Source organism: Myotis yumanensis, unplaced genomic scaffold, assembly GCF_028538775.1.
Source record: "Myotis yumanensis isolate MYYU_CA2020_CCGP unplaced genomic scaffold, mMyoYum1.0.hap1 SCAF_2, whole genome shotgun sequence".
Classification (NCBI taxonomy): domain Eukaryota; kingdom Metazoa; phylum Chordata; class Mammalia; order Chiroptera; family Vespertilionidae; genus Myotis; species Myotis yumanensis.
In genome coordinates, this window is record NW_027223753.1 from 91,882,672 (window position 1) to 91,909,538 (window position 26,867).

Below are 26,867 nucleotides of genomic sequence, written 5' to 3' on the forward strand. Positions count from 1 at the left end.
CGCAAGTTCCTTTACACAGGTGAAGGCAAAACTTTTGGAATAGGGAAGAGGTGCTGCATTTGGGGAAAGTGTGTATCTGAAAATCACTAGCAAGATGGCAACTTACTGTCCAAAGGGAAACCCCATATTTCAACATACCTCTTCACTGTTACACAAGGGCCTAAGCCAAAACTTGTCGGATGCACCACAGTAAGATGGTTAGAGTAGTATATTAGATGAATTTTCTTTAAAGAAAAACAGCTCCCCTAAGCAAACTGGGATCATTTCATTTTGTTGTACATTATCTACTTAGTGTTACTTGAGGGAGACACACAGGTAAGGAAAGGGAATGGCAGGAGTACTGACTTGGAGAGAGAGAGAGTGAGAACGGTAGGTGAGGGCCCAGCAGAGAAACTTAGGAGCACATCTAACTAAGGCAATGGTGTTAACATCAGACTGGCAACTGGAGTCCCCCTTCCTATTCAAGAATAATTGGGGCCCTACCTGGTTTTGCTCAGTGGATAGAGTGTCGGCCTTTGGACTCAAGGGTCCCAGGTTCGATTCTGGTCAAGGGCATGTACCTTGGTTGCAGGCACATCCCCAGTAGGGGGTGTGCAGGAGGCAGCTGATCGATGTTTCTCTCTCATCGATGCTTCTAACTTTCTATCCCTCTCTCTTCCTCTGTAAAAAATCAATAAAATATATTTTTTTAAAAAAAAGAATAATTGGGAACTCTCAAAAGGCAGGATATAGGCGAGCAATTAGAAATCTATGGAAGGTAAGAAATCACCAGGACCTAAAGTGAGGGAGGACGAGTGGGGCTTACTATCAGAGAAACACTTAATAGAATCTAAACAAATTGGTAGCTAGCTAGGCATGGGAAAGTGGAGGGAAGGAAACGGTCTGCTGTCTTAGGAGATGGGGAGATCATGGTATAACCAATTAGGGTGCAGAATTCAAGAGTAGGGGTACTAGGTAAACCCTCACTGAAAGGCATTTCTGATTATTAAATGGGTTAGCATAATAAGGATCATGACTTCTAATCAACACTGGTTATACTTAGATTCTTTTTTTTTTTTTTTTTTTTGGTGCCCGTGACCGGAATCGAACCTGGGACCCTTGAGTCCACAGGCCAACACTCTATCCACTGAGCCAAACCAGTCAGGGCTATACTTAGATTCTTAACATGAGACTCAGTGTCTAAGATGTATAAAGGTAGGTGGCTTCAGAATAAAACTTCTTGTAAAACAAATACCAACATTAACCTACTTAGAGTGAGACGCTGTTTAATGCAAGTCAATGTGATGGTAGTTTGTGGGTGCCAAATTAAATAGACTCGCCAGTTCTGATTATGAGAGAAGTGCCAAAGGCTTCAAGAAAAGAGAAGCTGGCAAACTCTCTCAACGGTTAATCAGACATCTGTTACAGACTCTGCAGATTCCTTGCCATCTAGAGTAGGACAGACACAGAAGGAAGGAGCACCCACACCCCTTTGAAAAATCACCACACATGCTGAGTTAACAGTCCATGGCCATTGACAGGGACAACAACTGCTGAGCTGCTCACCTAGATACTCACCTTTTCCATTAACAGCCAATCCCGTGGCCATGGCTGCAGTCACGGAGCCAGACACCTGAGGCACTAGTGGGTGTATTCGGGGCCTGCTCCCCATTCTAGCTCGCTCTGCACCAGGGCCCAATAAAGCTCCGACTGGCTTTTCAGCTGCCACTTCTGGTGCCACCGTGTCCTCCTGACCCTGCTCAACGGGGTCCAGTTTCTCGGGGCTCTCACTCTGAAAGCCATCCACTGTGGTCCTGCTCTTAATGGGACTCTTAGGCACAAGTATCTTTATACCTGATTTTGCTAAGTCCATATTCTTTCGGTTCGAGAGAGATGGAGTTGTGTTTTTCCTGAACTTCTGGCTGGCAGCAAATAACTGACTATTTTTGGACTCAGTGTCTTTGCCGATCACTAGTGATTTAGGAGTGGTCTTAGAAAAGTTGCTGTTGGTGGATCTGGAAATCTGTTTCCTGGCATTGTTTGGAGAGGTTCTATTTGTTCTGGTTAATGTGCTTTCTTTCTGCTTTTCAGTGTGGCGTCTGTTAAAATCATGAATGTATTCCTCACAGTTCACAAGATGCTGTTCTGGTTCCCATGTATCATCCTCACTGTCGTAGCCTTTCCACCGAACCAAATATTCTGTCTTCCCTTTTTTGTTTTTCCTTTTGTCAACAATGCTTTCTACCTGTTTATAAAAGAAAAGAAAAAATGTATAAACATAATATCTAAAAAATACAAGCTTAATAATATAAAAAATAATAAAAACCAAACAATGAAAATGATCTTCTCTTCCCTAAATCTGAAAACAGAAAAGTAACAGAACATACGTAATTTTTGCAATTTCCTTGAAATTAAGTCAAACAAAATACAATAATAGTCATCCATAGTCTTTTGCCTGGTCATCCTTAAGTTACCAACAGCAGGCACTCAAGCAATAAATTGGCTGTGGTAAATGCACAAACCTATGAAGGGCTAAGAGCCTCTAAGGTGTGGAACTGGCTCACAGAGGAAACATTATTGCACTCCAAGTATCCTTTTGAAACACTCAGTGAAAATTAAAAAGGTTAACAGAAAACATAATGCTTTATTGGTAATAAGACAATCTAGAATGGTTAGGTTATTTACCTTCATCTCTTGGTTTTAACTAATTTTATGCTATCATCTTTAAAGGAAGATGCTGTTAATCTTTGAACTGATGATCAATATATACCGTATCAAATTTATACCTTTCCATAAAACATTATTACTGTGACAAATTCTACTACCTTAACATCCTAAATGTAAATGGGAAATCTTCTATGACTCACATGAACAAAATATACTTGACATAATGTCCTCCATGTTATTGGAGAAATATTTAGAATCTCGTTACCTCTCCAGTTAACATAAAAACCATGGGCCTACTTCCCCAATGGCAGCATGTACCTCCATACCTTGTAAGTAGAGGGCTACAGTCATACAGCTATTTAATTAAGGACACAAAGGTCTAAGCCTATCAGTTATCATGAACATCAATAACTTCCTGGCAAAGTATAGGTCAGATGACATAATAGTGTATTTAGTTCCAAAACAACAGAGGCTAATTGAATACAACCACAGACACTTTTGGAGAATGGGAAAATAACCCACCCCATCATTTCCCCTACTCTCAATCCACCCCCCCCTCAAATATATTTTCCTGGATTTAGAGAATTAGAGCCCTTAACTATAGAAAAGCCTAAAATTAAATCACATGGTTGCTCCCGTTCAAAAAGGATTAAGGGTAAAGAAAGGCCTTTTTTAGCAGATGGCAGATTGCATGCCTAAAAGATCTCCACAGAGCTGATAAGTAATACCAGATCTGCATATTTAAGTCCACACAATTCATAATGTAGCATGGAGAGCTTTGAAAATGCCCCCCCCCCCCCCCCGCGCCCCACTCTGCCGGCTCCTTTGCTTGTGAAGAACTACGTATAAAGGCAAAAGTACTTCAACTTAAGTAAAAAACGTACTTCTGGAAAATTCCATGTAAATCAGTTTCGTGGTAGAAAAAATTTAGTTAAGTTTTAAATACAAGGGGTAAAGAGACTGTCCCAAGACAAAAGTATGTTTAATAGTAATTTTTTTTCTAAATCAATTACCATTCCAGAAACATAAGTACAGTAAACCAGAGGACCCCATTTCCCTTCCTTCCATTTCCTTAAAGCTAAAGCAAGGGGCTGATGAAGCAGGGTAAGTGTCTTTGGAATGTACCCCTGGAACCTTCTTTTGCCAGTCCCCTCCCCCGCACCAGTTCTGCCTCTCTCTCAGGAAACCTACAGGAGGTACAACAGGAATCAGTTTAGCAGCTGCGGTGGGTATATGTGCTGTGTTTTCTGTATACTCAGTGGCCAGCTCTATTTAGACACTGAAAGAAGGCAGTAACGGGAAATACTAGATCAGGGGTTGGTAAACATTATGTAAAGGACCACATGGGCCATGTGGTCTGCCAGCTACTCAACTCTGCCACTGAAGCACCAAAGCAGCCACAAACAACACGTGAATGAGGTGGTATTAAACAAACAAACGAACATACACATATACATACACACACCCAAAAAACTACTTATGGACACTAAAATTAGGATCTTGCAATTTTCATGTGTCAAAAAATATTACTACTTTTGTGTTGTTTTTTTTTTCAACGATTAACAATCACGACAGGCCTCTAATACCAACTTCAGACTAAACTGGGGACATGAACATCCCCCCCCCGCCCCGCACCCCCACTTCAATACAAGGACATATGTCCTCCTCCTTTGAAAGCTTAAACAGAAAGTCCTGTTGATTCCTACTCTGAGTTGCTAAAATAAATTAATCTCCCACAAAAACGTATCACCTGAATTCCACAAAATGTTTTACTGGCATATTAAGCCTAAAATTATTTCCAACAATTATAGTTGTGAGGGAGGAAAACCACAAAAGACACACAAAAATAAATCTTTTTTCAGGTTTCCAGTCCCTTCCCCTTAAGTTCTCCCTCTTCCTGACAATATAACTTTCTGAAAAACAGTATCAACAAACTGTCTTTCTCAAAGTATATAATGCAGGGTTCCACTTCTAGTTACAGAATTTCAATGCAAAGAACTTTATACAAAACCAGGTCTTCACAGAAGTACAGAATTGCAGATAATTACTACTAGATTTTTAAAGACCAAGACAAAATGAAGAAAGGCATAAAAATCTCATCTACATTACCTAGGTACTGTTTTGCAATGTTACCCACAATCATATGTAGAATAAAATTCTGGCAAATACAAGTCATAACAGCTTTTTTGAGTACCAGTGGCATAGGAAATTGACCAAAGTTCTCTTGTTAGAATTTCCTTCTAAAACTCAATCTAGAAAAACAAAATGTGAAACAAGTAAAACCAAGCTTTCCTTAGTATTATAAAGTCCTCTGCTGATTTACAGAGCAGTAAAACTAATCAAAAAGGGTCATTCCAAACACCGAACCCATTTTACCTATCTCAGAGCACAGTCCAGTATCTCTAGGCCCAGGAATGTGCTGAAATGTGCTATAGGGTTGCAAAAGACAGAAATAAAAGGATAGGCAAAAGGTTTGCTAACACATGAACAAAAAAATCCAAGGCAAAACCCAAACTGGTTAAAGAGCTCAGTAAGAGAAGGATGAAAGAGTAACTGTCATTGTTGCAGTTGAAATACCAAATAGTCTGAGAAACACTATCAGGGCAAAGCATGTAAATATACTGGCTTACAAGAAAAAGACCAAAGTTGCAAAATATACTCAGCAGGAAATTGTATCATCATCAATAACTGTGTCAGCATCCATACTGGTTGTTAATACTTGCTTGGATGCCTCAGAGAACAGTGTAAATAGGCTGTCATAATAACTTTGAAAACACAAGCATTGATGAAAGCTTTTCTTGGGTTTGGGTCTTACACCAATGGCTGGATAATCTTAATAAAAGAGTAATATGCAAAATAACTGTTACTCCGTCACAAAGATGGTGGCGCCCAGTCCCCTCAGCCCCGCCACTGAAGTGTCCAGACCTGTTGGCCAGACAGGTGGCGGAGGAGGTGGGGGGTTGGGGGGGGCAAGGGGTGGAGCCGGCGATCAGAGGGGGCAGAGGCGGAGTCGGTGACGGAGGGAGCAGGGGCGGAGCTGGCTCCAAGGGGAGCAGGGAGCGGGCCTAAGCCGTCAGTAGGACGTCCCCTGAGGGCTCCCAGTATGTGAGAGGGAGCAGGCTGGGCTGAGGGACCCCCCCCCCCTCCGTGCACGAATTCTGTGCATCAGGCCCCTGGTTTGGAATAATAGAGCATCACTATAATAAATAAATAAATAAAACCCTTATACCAAAGAATTCTGGTGGGCCTTGGGAAAGCAACAGCTCTTTAGATGAGGAAGATCCTTTTTTCACCAGCCATCTGAAACTTACCTTAACTAAGAACAGTTGTTAACTAGTAAGAAAACAGTAGATAGTTCTACTGCAAGATATAGAGGAATAATATAAACATAACTATTTGACAGCACTAGAAAAAAACCAAGAGCTCAACACTAAGGAGACTGGACTCTTAAAACAAGGGGACTCAATGACTTCTGTGCTCCCTAATTTGCTGCTGACAGTCAGAAAGTGGAGTCTTACAGGCTTTAGTGTCAGAGTGCTGAGTCAGGAGTGAACAGAATGGCTAAAATCTGAGGAAGAGATCACAAAGAGAAGCATCGCCCCCCCAACATATTAACCCCTTCAAGTCCTCAGCAGTGTCCTGAACTATACCAGGCCAGGGGAAAGCAACAGTTGGTATGTTGGGAGCAACCAAACCACCCCCAAGTTTGATGATTCACTAGGAGGTTTCACGGGATTCAGCATACAGTCGCACTCAAAGCTATGATTTATTACAGTGGAAGGATATTAAGCAAAATAAGCAAGGGGATAGCTTACATGGGATCAAGTCTGGGGAAAACCAACAGCAGGCTTACATGGTTTCTCTCCCAGTGGAGATACACTGAATGTGTTTTGAATTGGGTCTTACACCAATGGCTGAGTTGTCACAAAACATGTGAAGTTTTATCTATCAGAGAAGCTCATTAGAGATTCAATATCCAGGATTTTTACTGAGGGTTGGTAACATAGGTGTCCTCTGCCTAACATGCATCAAAATTTCACATTCTTGGAAGGAAGCAGATGATGTTCAGCACAAACCATACCAATGTAGTCAAATTTAAACACACAAGGTAGAGTTTCATATCTGGGATGGCATTATAAGGAGCTCTGCAGACACACTTCCTAATAAGCAAAGCTGGTGAAAAAAAAATCCTAAAACTAAACTCTATGGCCATGGAATGAATGAAGAAAGATTTATTCAAGAAAACCTGCTAACACCTGATAAGAACAAAGAAAGTTTGTGACTTTTGAGCCATGACCCACTTCCTTCTTTCCCCACACAGTTCAGAGTGACAACAGCTACCATATCTCACCAGGAGTCGGGCTACCAGCATTCCCTCTCCCACTCAAAGTAGAAGAAGCAAATAAATCCCTGATGAGGATGACAGAGAGTCAAGGTCAGGGGCTCCTTTCCTCAAACTGGCCTTACTCATATGGAGGCTCTACCTCAGGGGCAACAGGACAAAAATACTGGGGTTTTGACTGCTCTTGCCCCAATTCACTCATTGGGGAGATATTCAATGCTGGGAGAGGCAAGCTGAGACCAGAGGCTACCACTTACTTGGCATCAGATTAGTGGTTCAGAGATTTTGCCTGGGGGAGAGTTATCTATAAGAAAAGAAATATGACTGTGTTTGAGACAGAGTTTCAGAAAGTTTAAACCTATGGATGTTCTTGAAAATGATAACTAAGAGCAACAAATTAAACTATAGCTCACCTAGTTCACCAGGGAGAGCCAGGGAAAAGGACAGCCAAGAAGAGCTTTATTGGGATAATAACAAATCTCAAAGACTGGACTAAAAAACTACCCCTGACTAAATTTAATTGGACCAGGCTTCTGAACAATTTATGCAGAAGGCATTATCAAAAACAATAGAGTAATTAGTAGAGTCTAAAGAGCTAGGGATACTACCAAATAAAGCCAGCGGCTTAGAAAGATAGGGAAAGAGGCAAAGGAGACCCTAGTCAAACCAGTCATCCCACTCACCCAAAGCTGGGACTTTAGGAGTCACATCAAAGCCTCACAAAGGGGAAATAGACCACTATAATAGTCTAGCCAAGACACAAATCAAACCACCAAGCAAGTAACAAAAATAAATCCAGTATCCAGAGCTGTTACATATAACCTAAAACGTTCAGTTTAAAAAAATTATAAGATGTGAAAAAAACACACAAAAAAACCAAGAACAAATGACCCACACTTTGGGGATAAAAAACAGGCAACAGAAACTGCGAGAGGGAGAGCTACCAAGTATAACAATGACTAACAGTAAACAAACAAACAAACAAAGATTATACCAAGATTATATGCCAATGATTTAGATAACTTACATGAATGAACAAATTCTAAAAAAAAAAAAAAGACACACTGACCTAGCTGGTTTTGCTCAGTATCATCTCAGTAGATGCATAAAGAGCAATTACTAGTAAACAATCAACAGACTAGAAATAGAGGGAACTTCCTCAACCTGATAAAGGGTATCTAGAAAATACACACAGCTAATATACTAAATGGTGAAAGACTGAATCCCTTCCCCTGTCCCAAATAAAAAACAAGACCTCTCTCCACTTCTATGCAAAAAATTGTATTAAAGTTCTATCTGAGTAATTAAGCAAGAAAAGAAACAAAAAGACATCCAGATTGAAATGGGAGAAGTAAAATTATATCTATTTGCAGATGACATGAACGATATAGAATAATGATATAGACCAATAAAAACTATTAGAATTAAAAAGTGCAGTAACATCACAGGCCACATAAATCAATATACAAAAATAAATACATACAGTAGTATACTGCATCAACTGCATATAGTAGCAGTGATCCTAATTAAATTGGAAAGACACTGCATAATCAAGGATCAGGCGATGGAACAGTGTTAATCTACACTAATAAAAGACAAAGATGCTAATTGACCATACCTTTGCTACGCCCAAGCCACCCCCACCAGCCCATCAGAGCGACTATATGCAAATTAACCCAACCAAGATGGCAGGCAGCAGCCACGGAGCTGGAGCAAGCAGGAGGCTTGGTTGACCCAGCAATGGAGGAAGCTAAGCTTCCCATCTGCCCTGGCCAGCTATGGCCTCTGCAAAAGGCAACAAAGTTTCAATTATAGAAGCTAAATAAATCCCAGATACCTGCTTCCAGCCAGCCTCCACTTGGAGCTTGGGTGGCTGGGGGCTGTGGCCAGCCTGCAAACAGCCATCAGCCCTTAACCCAGGATGGCCACACCCTCATGGGGTGAGGGTCCCTGCTAGGGGGCTTGGCCAGCCTGAAAAAACAGCCATCAGCCCCTTACCCAGGCTGGCCAGGAACCCCAGCAGGGACCCCTACCCTGAAGGGGCTGTGGACAGCCTGCAAACAGCCCTCAGCCCCTCACCCAGGCTGACCAGGCACCCCAACGGGACCCCCACCCTGATCCGGGACACCCTTCAGGGCAAACCAGCCGGCCACCACCCATGCACCAGGCCTCTATCTACACTAATAAAAGAGAAACATGGTAATGGGCGTACGACCGCTACCCTTCCCATTGGCTAATCAGCATATCCTTATGCAAATTAACTGTCAGCCAAGATGGCGGCCGGCAGCCAGGCAGCTGGAAGCGAACATGAGGCTTGCTTGCTGCAGTGACTGCAGACTCCAACGTTACCCGCCTGCGCTGCCGGCCTCTGAGTTGGTAGTTTGAAACATTCTAACAAATATAGGCCGGGATCTCAGAGCTGGAGTTATACATTGTTTCGATTATAGAACCGAAACAAACCAGATACCTGCTCTCAGAGCTAGAGCCAGAGCTAAAGCTGGCCCAGAATAAAATTTAAAAAAAAGAAAAAAAGGAGCAGAATAAAATTTAAAAAAAAGAAAAAAAGGAGCGGTTGGGAGCTTTAGTCAACAACCACCAGCCTGAAAGCAGCCCTCAGCCCCTCACCCAGACTGGCCAGGCACCCCAGTGGGGACCCCCACCCTGAAGGGGGTGTGACCAGCTGCAAACAGCCATCATCCCCTCATCCAGGCTGGCCAGGCATCCTAGTGGGAACCCCCACCCTGATCCAGGACACCCTTCAGGGCAAACCAGCCAGCCCCCAGGCCTCTATCCTATATAGTAAAAGGGTAATATGCCTCCCAGCACCGGGATCAGCGGAGCCGCGAGGCCTCCTGGCACCGGATCAGTGTGACAGGGGGCAGCGCCCAAACCTCCTGATCGCCCTGCGACTCTGTGTGTGACAGGGTGCGGCGTCCCAACCCTCTGATCAGCCCTGCTCTGTGACAGGGTATGGCGCCCCAACCCGCCCCCCCCCCCCCACGGGCCCTGCTCTGTGTGTGATGGGGTAGAGCCATAACCTCCCCATTGGTTCTGCCCTGAGTGTGACAGTGGTGGCGCCCCACCCCCTGATCAGCCCTGCTCTGCGGGTGATAGAGGGCGGCGCCCCAACCCCGATCTGCCCTGCTCTGTGTGTGACAGGGGGCGGTGCCCCAACCCCCCAATCAGCCCTACCCTGAGCGTGACTGAGGGTGGCATCGCAACCTCCCAATCCGCCCTGCTCTGTGCATGACAGGGGGCAGCGCCCCAACTCCCCAATCAGCCCTGCTCTGAGCCCAACTAGGGGCTGCACCTAGGGATTGGGCCTGCCCTCTGCCACCCAGGAGCAGGCCTAAGCCAGCAGGTCGTTATCTCCTGAGGGGTCCCAGACTGCAAGAGGGCACAGGCCGGGCTGAGGGACCCCCCCTTTCCCCCCGAGTGCACAAATTTTTGTGCACCGGGCCTCTAGTCCTATATAATAAAAGGGTAATATGCAAATTGACCCTAACAGCAGAACAACTGGGAATCACTGGTCACTATGACACACACTGACCACCAGGGGGCAAACGCTCAATGCAGGAGCTGCCCCCTGGTAGTCAGTGTGCCCCCACATGGGGAGCTCTGCTCAGCCACAAGCCAGGCTGATGGGTGCCAGTACAGCGGTGGTGGTGGGAGCCTCTCCCGCCTCCTCAGCAGCGCTAAGGATGTCCAACTGCAGCTAGGCCTGCTCCCCGCTGGCAAGTGGGCATCCCCCGAGGGCTGCCGAGCTGCCAGAGGGATGTCTGACTGCCAGCTTAGGCCCAATCCCCCGGGAAGCAGGCCTAAGCCAGCAGGTTGTCATTCCCCGAGGGGTCACAGACTGTGAGAGGGCACAGGCCGGGCTGAAGGACCCTCCCAAGTGCACAAAATTTTGTGCACTGGGCCTCTAGTACAATATAATTAAAGGTTAATATGCAAATTGACCCTAACAGCGGAATGACTGGTCACTATGACGCACACTGACCACCAGGGGTCAGATGCTCAATGCAGGAGCTGCCTCCTGGTGCTCAGTGTACTCCCACAGGGGGAGCTCCACTCAGCCACAAGCCAGGCTGACAGTTATGAGCGCAGCGGCGGTGCCGGGAGCCTCTCCTGCCTCCTCCGCAGAGCTAAGGATGTCTGACTGCGGCTTAGGCCCGCTCTCTCTCGGCCTAAGCAGCAGCTGGGCATCCCCTGAGGGCTCCCGGGCTGCCAGAGGGATGTCTGACTGCCAGCTTAGCTCGATCCCCTCAGGGAACGGGCCTAAGCCAGCAGTTGGACATTTCCCGAGGGGTCCCGGACTGCAAGAGGGCACATGCCAGGCTGAGGGATGCCCCCTGAGTGCACGAATTTCCATGCACCAGGCCTCTAGTATTACAATATTTCCCAAATTGATCTAAAGATTAAATGCAACCTCTACTAAAATTCCAGCTAATTTTTTTGGGCAGATATTAGCATACTAACCTGAAAGTCCAAATGCAATTGCAAGGGATTCAGAGTATCCCATTCAAAAGGAAGAACAACAACCGTAAAAAAGAACAGTAAAGTTATAGGACTCACATTTCTGGTTTTCAAAACTTACTATAAAGCTATAGTAATCAAAACAGTGTGAAACTGGCATATAGACCAGAAAGCCCAGAAATAAACCCTTGCATACAGGGTTTAAATGATTTCTTATAAGGTTACAGACCATTACATAAAAGAATCTTTTCTTCTTTTTCAACAATTGGAACCCTCATATGTTACTTGTGGGAATATAAAATGGTGCAGCTGCTTTGGAACACAGTCTGACAGATCCTCCAACAATTAAATATAGCTGCCATATGACCCAGCAATTTCACTTTTATGTACCTCCTCAAGAGATAGTAAAGCTCTGTCCTCATCAAAGCTTACACATAAAGGTTTATAGAACTATTCAGAATAGTCAAAAGGTAGAAATAATCCAAATGTCCATTAACTGATGAATAGATTAACAAAATTTTATATACCCATGTGAAGGAATTTTATTCAGCCATGAAATGAAATAAGTACTGACACATACTAAAACAATATGGATGAATCTAGAAAATATTATGCTAAGTAAAAGAAACCACAAAGAACATTCTATATAATAAAACCCTAATATACAAATCAACTGAACGGCGGAATGACAGGTCGCTATGATGTGCACTGACCACAAGGGGGAAGACACTCAATGCAGGTGGTCATTGCGCTCCCACAGGGGGAGTGCCACTTAGCCAGAAGCCTGGTTCATGGCTGGTGAGCATGGCGGCAGTGGTGGGAGCCTCTCTTGCCTCCACGGCAGCAGCGCTAAGGAGCAGCAAGACGAGAGGTAAGGAGCAGTGAGCAGGTGGGTGGTAAGGAGTGAGGGGTCCCGGGCTGCAAGAGGGCACAGGCCAGGCTGAGGGATGCCCCCCCCCCGCAGTGCACAAATTTTGTGCACTGGGCCTCTAGTATTATATGATTCAATTTTTAAGAAATGTCCAGAATAGGCGATTTTAGAGGCAGAAAGCAAATTAGTGGTTACTTAGGCTAGGGGAGAGGGAGGTAAGAAGTGGGGAAGGAAAGGCAATGGAGGGAGGGCATAAGCAGGTGACAGCTAATAAATACAAGTTTCTTTTTTAGGTGATAAAAATGTTCTAAAATTGACTTGGTGATGGGATGCAACATTATAAACAGCCAATTAATTATATAATCTAAACAGGTGAACTATTTTGTGCTTGAATTAATCTCAAAAAAAGCTGTTTATAGAGGAATAAGAGCTGAAATAAAATTTTTTGCAACAAACCTTCAAGAACCACAAAGGATCTGAAATTTAACTATCTGCTGTCTGCCAAGTTAGCTTTCAAAATTTTCATCCATGTTGGTAAAATACAAGACTCCTCATCAAATAAACAAAATCCTTTATTACTCATAGCAGTAACAATTGTCTGAGTATCAGCATTTCATTGTTCTGATTACTTGAGCCCTGATTCCTATAGGGCACTATAAGGAGGTCCAGATAACAGGCTCATGCAGTAGGTTACAATACAGGAAAGGAACCCAGAGCTTGGGAAACCAAGTCTCTGTAATGGTCAGTTAGCATGCCTATTGCATTTCTATCATCCAAAGCTATAAGCAAATCTACCCTAAGGTCTAAAAGGAGACACTATCTTTTTCTCCAGGACAGTTTGTTGTGCCAACATTATTGAAAAACTAATGCAAAAGAGGAGAAAATGGCGACCAAATAGGAAGACCTTTCTTGCTGGGGTCCAATCCCAGCGGGTCCAGGGGTCCCCAAAGGTGTGGACGGAGTCGGCGAAGAAGGAATGACACGAAGACAGCCTTCAGTTGATCAGCAGCCTAGTCAGGACCTATAGCCAGGATCTTCAGCCAAAGTTCTGGTCGGAGTTCTGGTTAGGAACTGATGAGGATCTGATGTTTATTGTCTTGTTACATCCGTATTTATACCAGCGGATTTTAATCCTGTCAATTTCTACTGCAAAGGTTAGGGCGTTTCTTATCTCCATTCCAGGGAGTAAAGATTACGTACCCGCCTGGCACTTAATTAAGGGGTTGTATCTCCTCCCTAACCTCAGGGAAAAATCCCCACCTGGGGAAACAACCTTTCTCGGAGAGGTGACCTTGGTTAAAACACATAGTGCTAAAGGGAGCAAACATATTAAGAACAGTATGCCATATACGCCAGGTCCCTTGAAACACATGCTGTGCAGATGTTTCTTCTCTGCAGCGACTGTGTCAAGCAGCAAGGATGGACCGGCTCCCGGCACTTTCTGGCACCTCTTCCCAAGGACAAACTGGAAATAAAACTAAAGTGGGAACATACACCTGGAATTACCAACTGAGGTCCAGCTGAGGTGGAGACTTATATCAAGGAAGGACAGAAACACACCTGAGACCAGTAGGAAGGGCAAGGTCTTGAGAAGAGCTAACTCAGCTTCCAGGGGCGGTAGGTCAAGAGTAAGGAGTGGCTGAGGGAAGGTCTGTTCCCTCAGAAGACAGAGGCCCAGAATCCAGGCTGGGCTCCACAGTCCGAAGCACCAGAGCCCAGACCCATGGGGTCCACCTAACATCCAGCCATGAAAGACAGCAGAGTTGCTGGCCGTGGAAGAGTCTGAGATGGTAGACCAGAGCAGGTCTGAGAGAAAGCTATAGTTTTGGTTTGCTTTTGTTTTTAAACCCAGACACAGGATTTTTCGTTTGCAGCTACTCACCGGAGGCTTCGGTGCAGGGAGAGAGGCGCAGACTCAAGGTGTCTAAGAAGTAACTGGGGTGGGAAGCACTGAGAGGAGATGTGGAAAAGCAGCAGCCAGGAGTCCTGCATTTGGTCGTACGCCCCCAAACTGAAATGGCCATTCTTCCTGAGAGGAGTTAGCCACTCCCATTAGCTGCAGGGCAGGAAAAGAAAAAGAAACACCCCCTTCCTAGGTGATACAGCCAGCCCTGCTTAAGGAGTCCTTCCTGCCACACCCAGCATTTTGACCTCTTCAGAGGAAAAAAAAAAGCAGAGGCCAACCCTACAGGTTTGAACAGTCTCAGGGAACATCAGCAACTGCATTGGGGGAGGGACCATCTGCCCCACTATCCTGAGAACCAAACTATAATTTCCCCAGTTGGGAGGGCTCATAGAAGTTCCAGGTTTCCAGCCAATCCCAATGGACTGCATATAAGGATCTTTGTCCAGCCAATGGCAGAGTAATCTTTTGGGCCACTTGCAGATGAGTAGCTCTGGGACAGGGAAACACACCCACCACATTTCCGGAAAGCTAAACAGCACCTCCTCCACCTAAAGCCTTTTCAGAAACAGATTTTTTAGTAAGATTGACAGCTGGCTAGCAGGCTAAGGCAGGCAGAGGCAGAGCCCCAGGAATCAGGGGAAGTTTGCTGAAGGGGCCTTGTGCCCCATACTGCTAACAAACCTGCTTTAGAGGGCAGACTGGCTGCTCCTGCTTGCAGCCAAGTCCTGTGGAGACGGACACAAATGGTGGATCACCTGAAGCTTCAAGCAGGTTGCTGAAAGCCAAAGGAGGACTGTTTCTGACAGTGGTTAGCACCTGAGTACCTCACAGGAAAGCCAGAACTGTCAGACAGAACAGTCAGCCACAGTCATCAGAAGAGTAGGATCCAAAGGGATCTTCCATGGAGCATTAAACTCTACTGAAACAAAAACCACTTCACTTTTTTTTCCCCGATTTTTTTTCTTCTCTTTTTTCTTTTCTTTTCCTTTTATAAACTTTTTTCTCTTTCCCATTTTTTCTCCTTAAATTTATCTTCTTTATCTATCTGCTTTATTGATTTGTTGTTATTTTAGTCTCTATTGTTTTGTTCATATATCTAATTTTCCTCTTCCCTTCTCCTACTCAATCTTTTTTTCTTTCTTTCTCACTTTTGCTTTTCTCCTGCTTTCTCACCTTTTTTTTTCTTTTCTTACTTTGGGTCTATCTGTTTTATCCTCTGTTTTCCTTTTCAAACTGTTTTCTTCTTTCCCTCCTTTTATTTTAAACTTTTCCTTTCTGTATTCCTCCAATTCTTTGCTCTTATTTTATTTCAGCTCTACACCTACATATTCCTTCCCCCCACACTTTTTTTGTCTGTGTTTTGTTATTTTTCTCCTCATATATTTTTCTTCTTCTATCATTATTGCTCTCATTTCTTGTTCCTAATTCTCTTTTCTCTGGTGGTTGCTTTTTTTGTGGCTGTAAGGGTCTTGTGTATTTTTTGTTTTGTTTATTTTGTTAAGTGTTTTGTGTTGTTGTATTTTGTCGTTCTGTCAGCACTTCCACAACAGCTGGTATAACGTGGTCGGGGATGAGCAACATAGCCAGCTTGAGCAGAATTTCCATCCACGAACAGGACAAAAACATTTAAGATCCAACGACAACAGGAGAATCCAAATAACTCAAGCAATGGGCTTTCCTAGAGCACCCAGTTCAGCACATCTAAGAGACTGAGCCATTGGATTCCAAAAACACCTACTACATAAGACCGTTTCACAAAGTCTGGGAAGCATAGCAGCTGGATATAATACATAGAAACAATTACAAAGGGAGAGCAAAAGTGGGAAGATAAAGAAACAACCCCCAAATGAAAAAAAAGGAGGAACTGCCACAAAATGAACTAAATGAAAGGGAGGTAAACAATTTGTCAAATAAAGAATTCAGAATAATGGTAATAAGGTTGCTCAAACAATTCAGCAAGAATTACAAGCAACTTAATGAGAATTACAACGGACTTAATGAGAGCTACAATGGCATGAAAAGAGAGGTTGAAACAATAAATAAGAATCAATTGGAATTGAGGAATTACATAGCTGAAATAAAGAACACCTTCGAAGGACTGAACAGTAGTCTAGAAGAAACTAAGGACTGAACCAGCGAATTAGAAGACAAGGTAGAAAAAAAGATACCCATACAGAAGAGCAAATGGGAAAAAAAAATTAAAAAGCAGGACGAGAGTTTAAGGGAGCTTGGGGACAACACGACTCATAACAACTTTCACATCATATTGGTCCCAGAAGGAGAAGAATCAGAGATAGGAATAGTAAACCTGTTTGAAGCAATAATGGCAAAAAATTTCCCTAAGCTGAAAGTAACTCAAGTTCAGGAAGCACAGAGTCCCAATTAAGATGAAGCCCAAAAGACCCACACCTAGGAACATAATAACTAAAATGGCAAACATTAAAGACAAAAAATCTTAAAGGCTGTAAGAGAGAGACAGGTTACCTACACGGAAGCTTCCATAAGACTATCAGCTGATTTATCAATAGAAACATTTCAGACCAGAGGGAGTGGCATGAAGTATATAAAGTAATGAAATGCAAGGGAGTGAACCCAAGACTACTCAACCCAGCAAAATCGAAGACTACTCTATCATTCAAAATCAAAGATGAAATAAACAGCTTCAAAGACCAAAAAAAAAAAAAAGGCTAAAAGAGTTTATTATCACTAAACCAGCACTGCAAGAAATGCTTAAAGGACTGTTGTAACAAGAAGAAATAGAGAAAAGGAGAAGAACACAAGCATATCAATAACCTTAAATGTAAATGGCTTAAGTGCTCCAATTTAAAAATATAGGATAACTGAATGGTTAAGAAACCATGACCCATATATATGCTGTCTACAAGAAACCCACCTCAGAACAAAAGATTCACACAGAAAGAAAGTGAAGTGATTGAAAAAATTTCCAGGCAAATGGAAATGAAAAAAAAAAGCTGGGGTAGCAATACTCATATATGACAAAATAGACTTCAAAAAGAAGGCCATATAGGGACAACCCCGGTGAGGTTGGAACGGCCCCCGTGAGGTAGGGACGACCCCGGTGAGGCTGAAACGGCCCCCGTGAGGTAGGGACGACCCCAGTCAGGTCGAAACGGCCCCGGTGTGGTAGGGCCAACCCCGGTCAGGTTGAAACGGCCCCGGTGTGGTAGGGACGACCCCAGTGAGGTTGAAACGGCCCCCGTGAGGTAGGGACGACCCTGGTCAGGTCGAAACAGCCCCGGTGTGGTAGGGACAACCCCGGTCAGGTTGAAACGGCCCCCGTGAGGTAGGGACGACCCCGGTGAGGTTGAAACGGCCCTGGTGAGGCTCAGACGGCCCTGGTGAGGTTGAGACTACTCCAGTGAGGTTGGGACAAATAAAGGGGACCAGTATGGACTGATGAACAGGGGTAGATACAGAAGCAGAGCAACATTGAACAGAATGTTAAACTACAGTGGGAAGCCTGGGGAGGGTTGGGGGGGGGGGATTAAGAGACCAACTGAAGGACTTATATGCATGCATATAAGATTAACCAATGGACACAAGACATGGGGCGGGGGGGCGGGGGGGTAGGGGCCGGGGGAATGTCAAGGGGGGTTAAAAAGGAGACATATGTAATACTCTTTGTAATACTTTAAGAAATAAAAATTATAAAAAAAAAAAAAAAAAAAAGAAGGCCATAACAAGAGACAATGAAGGCCACTTCATAATACGAAAGGGATCAATACAAAAAGAGGATAAAATTCTGGTAAACATATATGCAACCAATACAGGACCATACAAATATATTTAAAAACTTTTGGATTTTAAGGAAAAGATCGACAAAAATACAATAATAGTAGGGGACTTTAACACCCCCCACTGACATCACTGAATAAATTTTCTAGACAAAAAAAATCAAAAAGTAAACAGTAATGCCACTGGATCAAATGGAATTATTGCCATTTATAGGACAACTCACCCCAATGCTACAGAATATACATTCTTCTCAAATGCACATGGGACATTTCAAGGACAGACCACATGGTAGGACACAAAACAAGTCTCTACAAGTTCAAGAAGACTGAAATCAGATCAAGCATCTTCTCATATCACAAGGGCATGAAATTAGAAATCAACTACAATAAAAACACTCAAAAGCATTCAAACACCTGGAGGTTAAGTTTCCCAAAGAGATCAAGGAAGAAATTAAAAACACCCTTGGAACAAACGAAAATAAACACCCGACAACACAAAATCAATGGGAAACAGTAAAGACAGTCCTGATAGGGAAGTTCATAGATTACAGGCCTACCTCAATAAACTAAACCTAAAAATTAAAGAATTAGAAATAAAACAAGAAAAGCCCAGAGTAAGTAGAAGGAAGGAAATAATAAAGATCAGAGTGGAAACAGATGACATAGAGACTTAAAAAACAATACAAAAGATCAATAAAACCAAGAGCTGGTTCTTTGAAAAGATAAACAAGATGGATGACCCTTTAGCCAGACTCATTAAGAAACAAAGAAAGGTGATCCAAATAAACAAAATCAAAAAGAAAAGAGTAATAAATGACCCCAGAGAAATTCAAAAGAGCATAAAAAAATATAAACAACTATATTCAAATAAGCTGAACAACCTGGACAAAACTGGCATATTCCTAGAAAAATACAATTTTCCAAAATTCAATGAGGATGAATCAGAAAGCCTGAATAGGCCGGTAACTACTGATGAAATGGAAGCAGTAATAAAAAAAAACAAAACAAAAAAAACTCCCAGCAAACAAAAGCCCTGGTCTGGATGGATTCACAGGGGAGTTTTACTAAACATTCAAAGAAGAATTAAAACCTATCCTCCTCAAACTATTTTTAAAAATCCAAGCGGAAGGAACACTTCCAATCTCTTTTTATAAGACTAGAATTATCCTAATTCCAAACTCAGATAAAGACACTACAAAGAAAGAGAATTACAGACTAATCTTCCTGATGAACATAGATGCTAAAATCCTCCACAAAATATTAGCAAATTGAATCCAGCAATCCATAAAAAAGACCACACACTGCATGCATATAAGCATAATGAATGGACACAGACAACAGGGGGTGAAGGCCAGTGCTGTGGGGTAGGAATGGGCTGGGAGAGGTCAATGGGGGTTAAGGAGACACATGTAATACTTTCAACAATAAAGAATTAAAAAAAAAATAGATCATGACCAAGAAGGATTTATTCTGGGCATGCAAGGCTAGTATAATATACACAAATTAATAAATGTGATGGAAGACAAAAATCACAAGAGATCAATTCATGCAGAAAAAGCATTTGACAAAATCCAACACCCTTTCTTGATAAAAATTCTCATCAAAGTGGGACTAGAGGGATCATACCTCAACATAATAAAGGCCATATCTGACAAATCTACAGCCAACATCATATTCATTGGGCAAAATTAAAACCATCTCCCCTAAGAACAGGAACAAGACAAGGATTTCTACTTTCACCACTCTTATTCAACACTAGTAACCCTGTGCATGAATCCTTATGCCAATAGGTAGCTGCTGCCCTCCAGAAGCTCTCTGCCCTCCTGCAGTTCCTCCCACCCCCCTCATAGCTTGAAGCCCTGCCCCCTCCTATAGCTCTCCACCGTTCACTTGTAGCCAGTAGCTTGCTGCCCCGCCCTCCTGTAACTGCCTGCGCCCCACCCTCCTGCTGATCTGTGATCTGATCCTTACGCAGCTGGTCGTTACACTTTACGGTGTAACGACCATTTGCATATTACATCTTTATTATATAGGATAGTACTGGAAGTCCTAACCACAGCAATCAAACAACAAGAAGAAAATAGGCATCCAAATTGGAAAGGAAGAAGTAAAGCTGTCATTATTCACAGATGATATGATATTATACATAGAAAATCCTAAAGACTCTACCAAAAAACTACTAGATTTAATAAATGAATTTGGCAAGGTAGCAGGATACAAAACTAACACCTAGAAATTGATGGCATTTTTATACTTCAATAATGAATTCTCAGGGAAAATAGAAAAACAATCACATTTACCATACAAAAAAAATTAAGATAGTTAGGAATAAACTTAGCCAAGGAAGTATAAGACCTATACTTAAAAAAAAAAACAGGACGTTGGAAAGAAAGCCTGAGGAACATAAAACAAGCAGAAGAATATAGTGTATTCATGGACTGGCGGAATTAACATCATTAAAATGTCCATCCTGAGAGGAGCCACCACAACTGTGAACAGCACCCACCAGAGGAGCTGCTACCAACTGAGGAGCAGCTGCTACCACAACCGCTGAGGAGCAACCTCAGCCCGAGGAGCCACTGCCACCCAAGGAGCAGCCACTGAACGACTCAACATCTAGATATGGCGGTACGATCAAACATGGGTAGACAAAGAAACCCCCAGAGGAAAGAAAAGGAGGACTCGCCAGAAAAGCAGCTAAGTGATACAGAGGCATGCAACATGACAGAAAAAGAATTCAGATTAAGGGTCCTAGAATGCATAAACCGGATGGAGGAAAAAATCAACAACTTATGCAAGAAGCAAGAAGAAACAGATGAAAAAAATCAATAAATTATGTAAGAACCAAGAAGAAATGAAAAGTGATATAGCTACAATAAAAAACACCATTGAAAGTTTCAACAGTAAACTAGGAGAAGCAGAGGACTGAATTAGCGAATTAGAAGACAGGGAAACAAAACACACCCAAACTGAACAGCAATTGGAGAAAAAAATTAAAAGACAGGAGGAGAGCCTAAGGGAGCTATGGGACAACATGAAACAAAACAACATACGAATAATAGGGGTGCCAGAACAACAGAAAGAGGAACATGGATTAGAAAACCTATTTGAAGAAATAATATCAGAAAACTTCCCAGAGGTGGGGAAGAAAAAAAAATCACACAAGCACAGAGAGTCCCAAACAAGGTGAACCCAAAAAGACCCACACTAAGACACATCATAATTACCATGGCAAATGTTCAGGATAAAGAGAGAATCTTAAAGGCTGCAAGAGAGAGACGGAAAGTTACATTCAAGGGATCTCCCATTAGATTATCAAATGATTTCTCAACAGAAACACATCAGGCCAGAAAAGAATGGACGGGAATTTACAAAGTGATGCAAAGCAAAGATCTGAATCCAAGAATACTCTATCCAGCAAGGCTATCATTCAAAATGGAAGGGGAAATAAGAAGCTTCACAGACAAAAAAAGACTAAGGGAGTTTATCACCACCAAGCCAGCAATGCAAGAAATGCTAAAGGGACTTGTGTAAAAAGAAGAAATAAAAAGCTCAGAAAGAAAACAGCCACACCAAAAAAGAAATGGCTACAAACAAGTACCTTTCAATAATAACTTTAAATGTAAACGGACTAAATGCTCCAACCAAAAGACATCGAGTGGCTGAATGGATAAAAAAACATGAACCATACATTTGCTGTCTACAAGAGACCCACCTCAGAAGAAGGGACTCACACAGACTGAAAGTGAAGGGATGGAAAAATATCTTTCAGGCAAATGGAAATGAAAAAAAAGCTGGGGTAGCAATACTTATATCCGACAAAATAGACCTCAAAGTGAAGGCCATTACAAGAGATAAGGAAGGCCACTTCATAATACTAAAGGGATCAATACAACAAGAAGATATAACCCTGGTAAACATATATGCACCCAATGCAGGAGCACCCAAATACATAAAAAAACTCCTGGAAGATATCAAAGGAGAGATCGACAACAATACAATCATAGTAGAGGACTTTAATACACCACTGACATCACTGGATAAATCCTCTAGACAAACAATCAGCAAAGAAACAGCAACCCTAAATGACTCACTTCATCAGATGGACTTAATTGACATCTTCAGAACACTTCACCCCAAAGCCACGGAATATACATTCTTCTCAAGGGCTCATGGGACATATTCAAAAATAGACCACATACTGGGTCACAAACAAAGTCTCCCCAAATTCAAGAAGATTGAAATCATACCAAGCGTCTTCTCAGACAACAATGGCATAATATTAGAAATAAACTACAATAAAAACAACCCAAAATACTCAATAAAATAAAATAAAATAAAATGTCCATCCTACCCAAAGCAATCTATAGATTCAATGTAATCCCTATTAAAAGAAAAATGGCATACTTCACAGATCTAGAATAAACACTCCAAAAATTCATATGGAACAACAACAAAAAGACCCCGAATAGTCACAGCAAACTTGAGAAGGAAGAACAAAGTTGGATGAATTATAATACCTAATATATCAAGTTATACTACAAATCCACTGAACTTAAAACAGCCTTTGACAATGGAATAGACAGAGAACCCAGAAATTGACTCAAGCCATTATGCTCACTTAATATTTGACAAAGGAGGCAAGAGCACACCGTGGAGTAAAGACAGTATCTTCAATAAATGGGGTTGGGAAAATTGGACAGGTACGTGCAAAAAAAATGAAACTAGACCAACAACTTACACCATACACAAGAATAAATTCAAACTGGATAAAAGACTTAAATGTAAGTCGTGAAACCATAAAAATCTTAGAAGAAACATAGGCAGCAAAATCTGAGACATCTCTCATAGCAATATATTAACCAATACATCTGGGGCCAAGGAAACTAAGGAGAAAATAAACAAATGGGACTACATCAAAATAAAAAGCTTCTCCACAGAAAAATTATCCATCAAAAAATGAAAAGAGAGCCCACTGCATGGGAGCATATATTTGCCAATGACACACCTGATAAGGGGTTAATTTCCAAAATATATAAAGTACTCATACAACTCAACAAAAGGAAGACAAACAATTCAATAAAAAAATGGGCAGAGGACCTAAACAGACACTTCTCTAAAGAGGACATACACATGGCCAAGAGACATATGAAAAAATGCTCAACATCACCAATCATCAGGAAGATCCAAATTAAAATGACAATGAGGTACCAGCTTACACCTGTTAGAATGGCTATCATCAACAAATCAACCCAAGACAAGTGTTGGCGAGGTTGTGGAGAAAAGAGAACCCTAGTACACTGCTTGTGGAAATGCAGACTGGTGCAGCCACTGTGGAAAACAGTATGGAGTTTCCTCAAAAAAAAAAAAAAGGAATTCCCATTTGACCTAGTAATCTCACTTCTAGTAATATTAGAGGCCTGGTGCATGGAATTTGTTCACAGGTAGGGTCCCTAGACCTGGCCTGCGATCAGGGCCAATCTTCCCCCACTGCCAGCAGCTGGCCCCACCCCCCTGCCACTGACACCAGTCGCCCTCTGTGTGTGGGGCAACCAGCAGGGCAATCAGGGCCCCACTCACTCTCACCGCCTTGGCCTGGCACTGCCCACGTCCGCTGCCACCAACCCCCGGTTCCCTATTCCCCATTGGACGATCGGAGCTTGCCGGCCAGGGGAAAGGACCGAGAGGTTGGCCATTCCCGCCCACTCGCCGGCCCCGCCCCATGCCACCAGTTGCCCTTTGTGTGTGGTGCAATTGCCGGGACGATCGGGACCCCACTCATTTGCACCCATCCTGGCCTGGCGCCACCTGCGTCTGGCGCGACCCACACTCATTTCCCTGTTCCCCATCGGGCGATCAGAGCCTGCTGGCCAGGGGGAGGAACCGAGAGGTTGGCCAGCAGACCCCCATCGGGTGATCGGGGCCTGCAGGCTGGGGGAAGCTCCTGTGTTGAGCATCTGCCCCCTGGTGGTCAGTGCGCATCACAGCGACCAGTCGTTCCGCCGCCCGGTCAATTTGCGAATTATGCTTTTATATATATAGATATCTTAACAAAACTGAAACAACAATCAGAAAGAATATGTGCACCCCTATATTCATAGCAGCACAATTTACAATAGCTAATATATGGAAATATTCTAAGTGTCCACCAGCATAAGTAGTTAAAAAATCTGTGGAATATCTACACAATGGAATACTACGCTGCTATAAAAAAGAGAAATCTCTTACCCTTGGGACAGCATGCATGGACCTGGAGAGTATTATACTAAACAAAATAAGCCAGTCAGAGAAACATAAGTATCACAAGATCTCACTCATGTGTGTAATCCAATGAACAAAATAAACTGATGAACAAAATGTATACAGAGACATAGAAGCAATTTCAGAGGGAAGGGGGGTTGGGGGGAAGAGAGACTATCCAGGGACTCTATATGCATACTAGGGGCCCAGTGCATGAATTCGTGCGCCTTGAAAGGAACTGTGGGCAGAGAGGCTGCGGTAGGCACAGGGGCAGGTCTCAGCCCATCCACTGCACCCCCACCCGGCCCCTCCCACCACGGCCCCTGGGGCCCTGTCTGCTGGCAACTCCACTCCCACACGCTGATGGCGCCGGCCCCACTCGCACCCGCTGACAGCGTGGAGCAATTGGGGTCGGCACCAGCAGTGGGTATGAGCGGGGCTGGCACCATCAGCAGGTATGAGTGGTGGCTGCTGCCCCGATCATCCCTTAGGAGCAGGGAGAGGTGGGGAGGCCTTCAGGGGCGATCAGGGCTGGCAGCCACTGCTTGCACCTGCTGATGACGCCAAATGATCAGGACTGGCACAGGGCACCTTCAGTGGGTGCGAGTGGGGCTGGCAGTGGGTGTGAGCAGTGGCTCCAGCTCCGACAGTGGGTGTGAGTGGGGCTGTCACTGGCCCCAATCTGGCCTCAGGAGCAGGGGGAGGTGGAGAAGCCCTGAGGGGTGAAAGGGGCCAGCAGCTGCCGCTCGCACCCGCTGATGGTGCCGAGTGATTGGGGCTGGCGCTGGGCGTTGGCAGTGATGTGAGCAGTGGCTCCAGCACCAGCAGCGGGTGCGAGCGGGGCCGGCGTCAGCAGCAGGTGCCAGGCAGGACTGTGATGCGCGGGAGCAAAGAATTTTTAGTAACCACCAGAGGCTTGCCCTGATGACAGCGACCAGCGCCCCACTTTGGTCTGGCCCCCCACTCACCTCCTCTACCATCCTACCATGGCTGATGCCCGCCATGTACGGAGCATGCCACCTGGTGGTCAGTGCACATCATAGCGATCGGTTGTTCAGTTGTTCTGCCGTTCGGTCTATTTGCATATTATCCTTTTATTATATAGGAGATGCATAGCCATGGACATAGACAATAGTGTGGTGAAAGCCCGGGGGGGGAAGGGGGGAGTGGTTGCAGGGTGGAGGGGGTCAAGGGGGACAAAAAACAAAAGGGACATCTGTGATACTTTCAACAACAAAGATAAATTTTAAAAAAAGAAGAAGAAAAGGAAAAATAATGCAAAACAAATGCAGCCAGAGTCTCTGCTTCTAAGACATACAAAAATGAAAGGAATCTCTTTAGAATTGTCTCTCAACAATATTTACCCCTTGTTTCTACATTGCGTTGGCTTTTGGGAAAATTTCCTCTCAGTACACCATTCCACCAGCTACTATGATCAATCTGACCAGAGACTGGGACCATATCCATTTAATCTGCCTCATACAACATTTAATTAAAGCTACTATCAATAGGACTCTAAGCATCAGGCTAAGCCACACTACAATCTTGCCCTAAACTATGCCTCCCATTGTCCTGACCCAAATGGCTGAACATATTCCATAAACCATCAGGGTCTATCTCAGAAAACCAGATGGCTTTCAGGTATAAGTATCTGAACTAACTTTTCCTCTTGCTCTGCGGCATGTACAAAAGGATGCATTAGTAATTCCATGAACTCTGTCTTGACCCACAAGAAGGAAATCCAGAGGAATGGTATCATCCGTAAAACCCTGGCCAGTGAACTGGGGCTGACTTGAATATCTCCAAGAGCTGAGGTGTTTTCATTGCTCATTTCAGAGAAAGTCAGGGACAAATTTCCTACCACCTTTACTATGGCTTTCACTGTTTGGCCTGCAGGATGTATATACACAGTAAGGCAATTATCACTCTAGGAACTTGCCCAAGGAAATTGAGATTTGCCTCATTTTGGAGCTATCTCCACAGTCTTATGAGGGCTATATGACCTACTGATTGTTCTTCTTTAAACACTTTAAAGACATGTTAATATCTGACTTTCATACAAATGCAGTCCAATGATGCCCATGTTGGAACAAGAAAGTGTTGTTTATAATTACTGGGGATCCCTTAAGTGGGCCCTCTATCATGGAATGGTAGCATCCTGGGGTTACTGTTAGGGCGAAAAAGATACCCAGGAATGATCAGGATGAAATCTAGAATTTTCAAATTAGGTGTATACAAAATCTCTCACAACTTTTGTCTTAATCATATCCCAGGAAGCAGCAGAGAGGAAATGAACCAGAACGCTTATCACAACCTTTATACAGATAAATTAATTCAAGATGTATAAAAGACCTAATTATAAAGGTTAAAACCATGAAGCTCTTAGAGCAAAATATAGAACATTACCTTTGTGACTCAGGGGTAGGAAAAGATTCTTTAGGTCAGCGGTCGCCAATTGGTGGTCCGTGCACCACTGGTGGTCCATGAGGTCCGAAAGGTTGGCGACCGCTGCTTTAGGTCACAAAAATAATAACCATGAAAAAAAAAAGAAAACTGATCAACCAGACTTCATCAAAAACCAATGCTGAACAAATGTGTAAACAAGCCATAGATTGGATATAATATCCATAA

The 26,867-nt window shown here is 43.4% G+C and overlaps 1 protein-coding gene across 4 annotated transcripts in view; it reads right to left on the minus strand.

Moving 5' to 3' along the window:
- Positions 1 to 26,867, minus strand: part of CDYL (chromodomain Y like) — a 223,762-nt gene that overhangs the window by 91,275 nt on the left and 105,620 nt on the right. For 3 of the 4 annotated variants that reach the window (XM_070405787.1, XM_070405786.1, XM_070405785.1), the window contains exon 2: positions 1,558 to 2,224. In XM_070405787.1, the coding sequence (XP_070261888.1) occupies positions 1,558 to 2,224 (667 nt within the window). The remainder of the gene's footprint in view (positions 1 to 1,557; positions 2,225 to 26,867) is intronic. The other variant, XM_070405788.1, reaches the window with a different exon arrangement.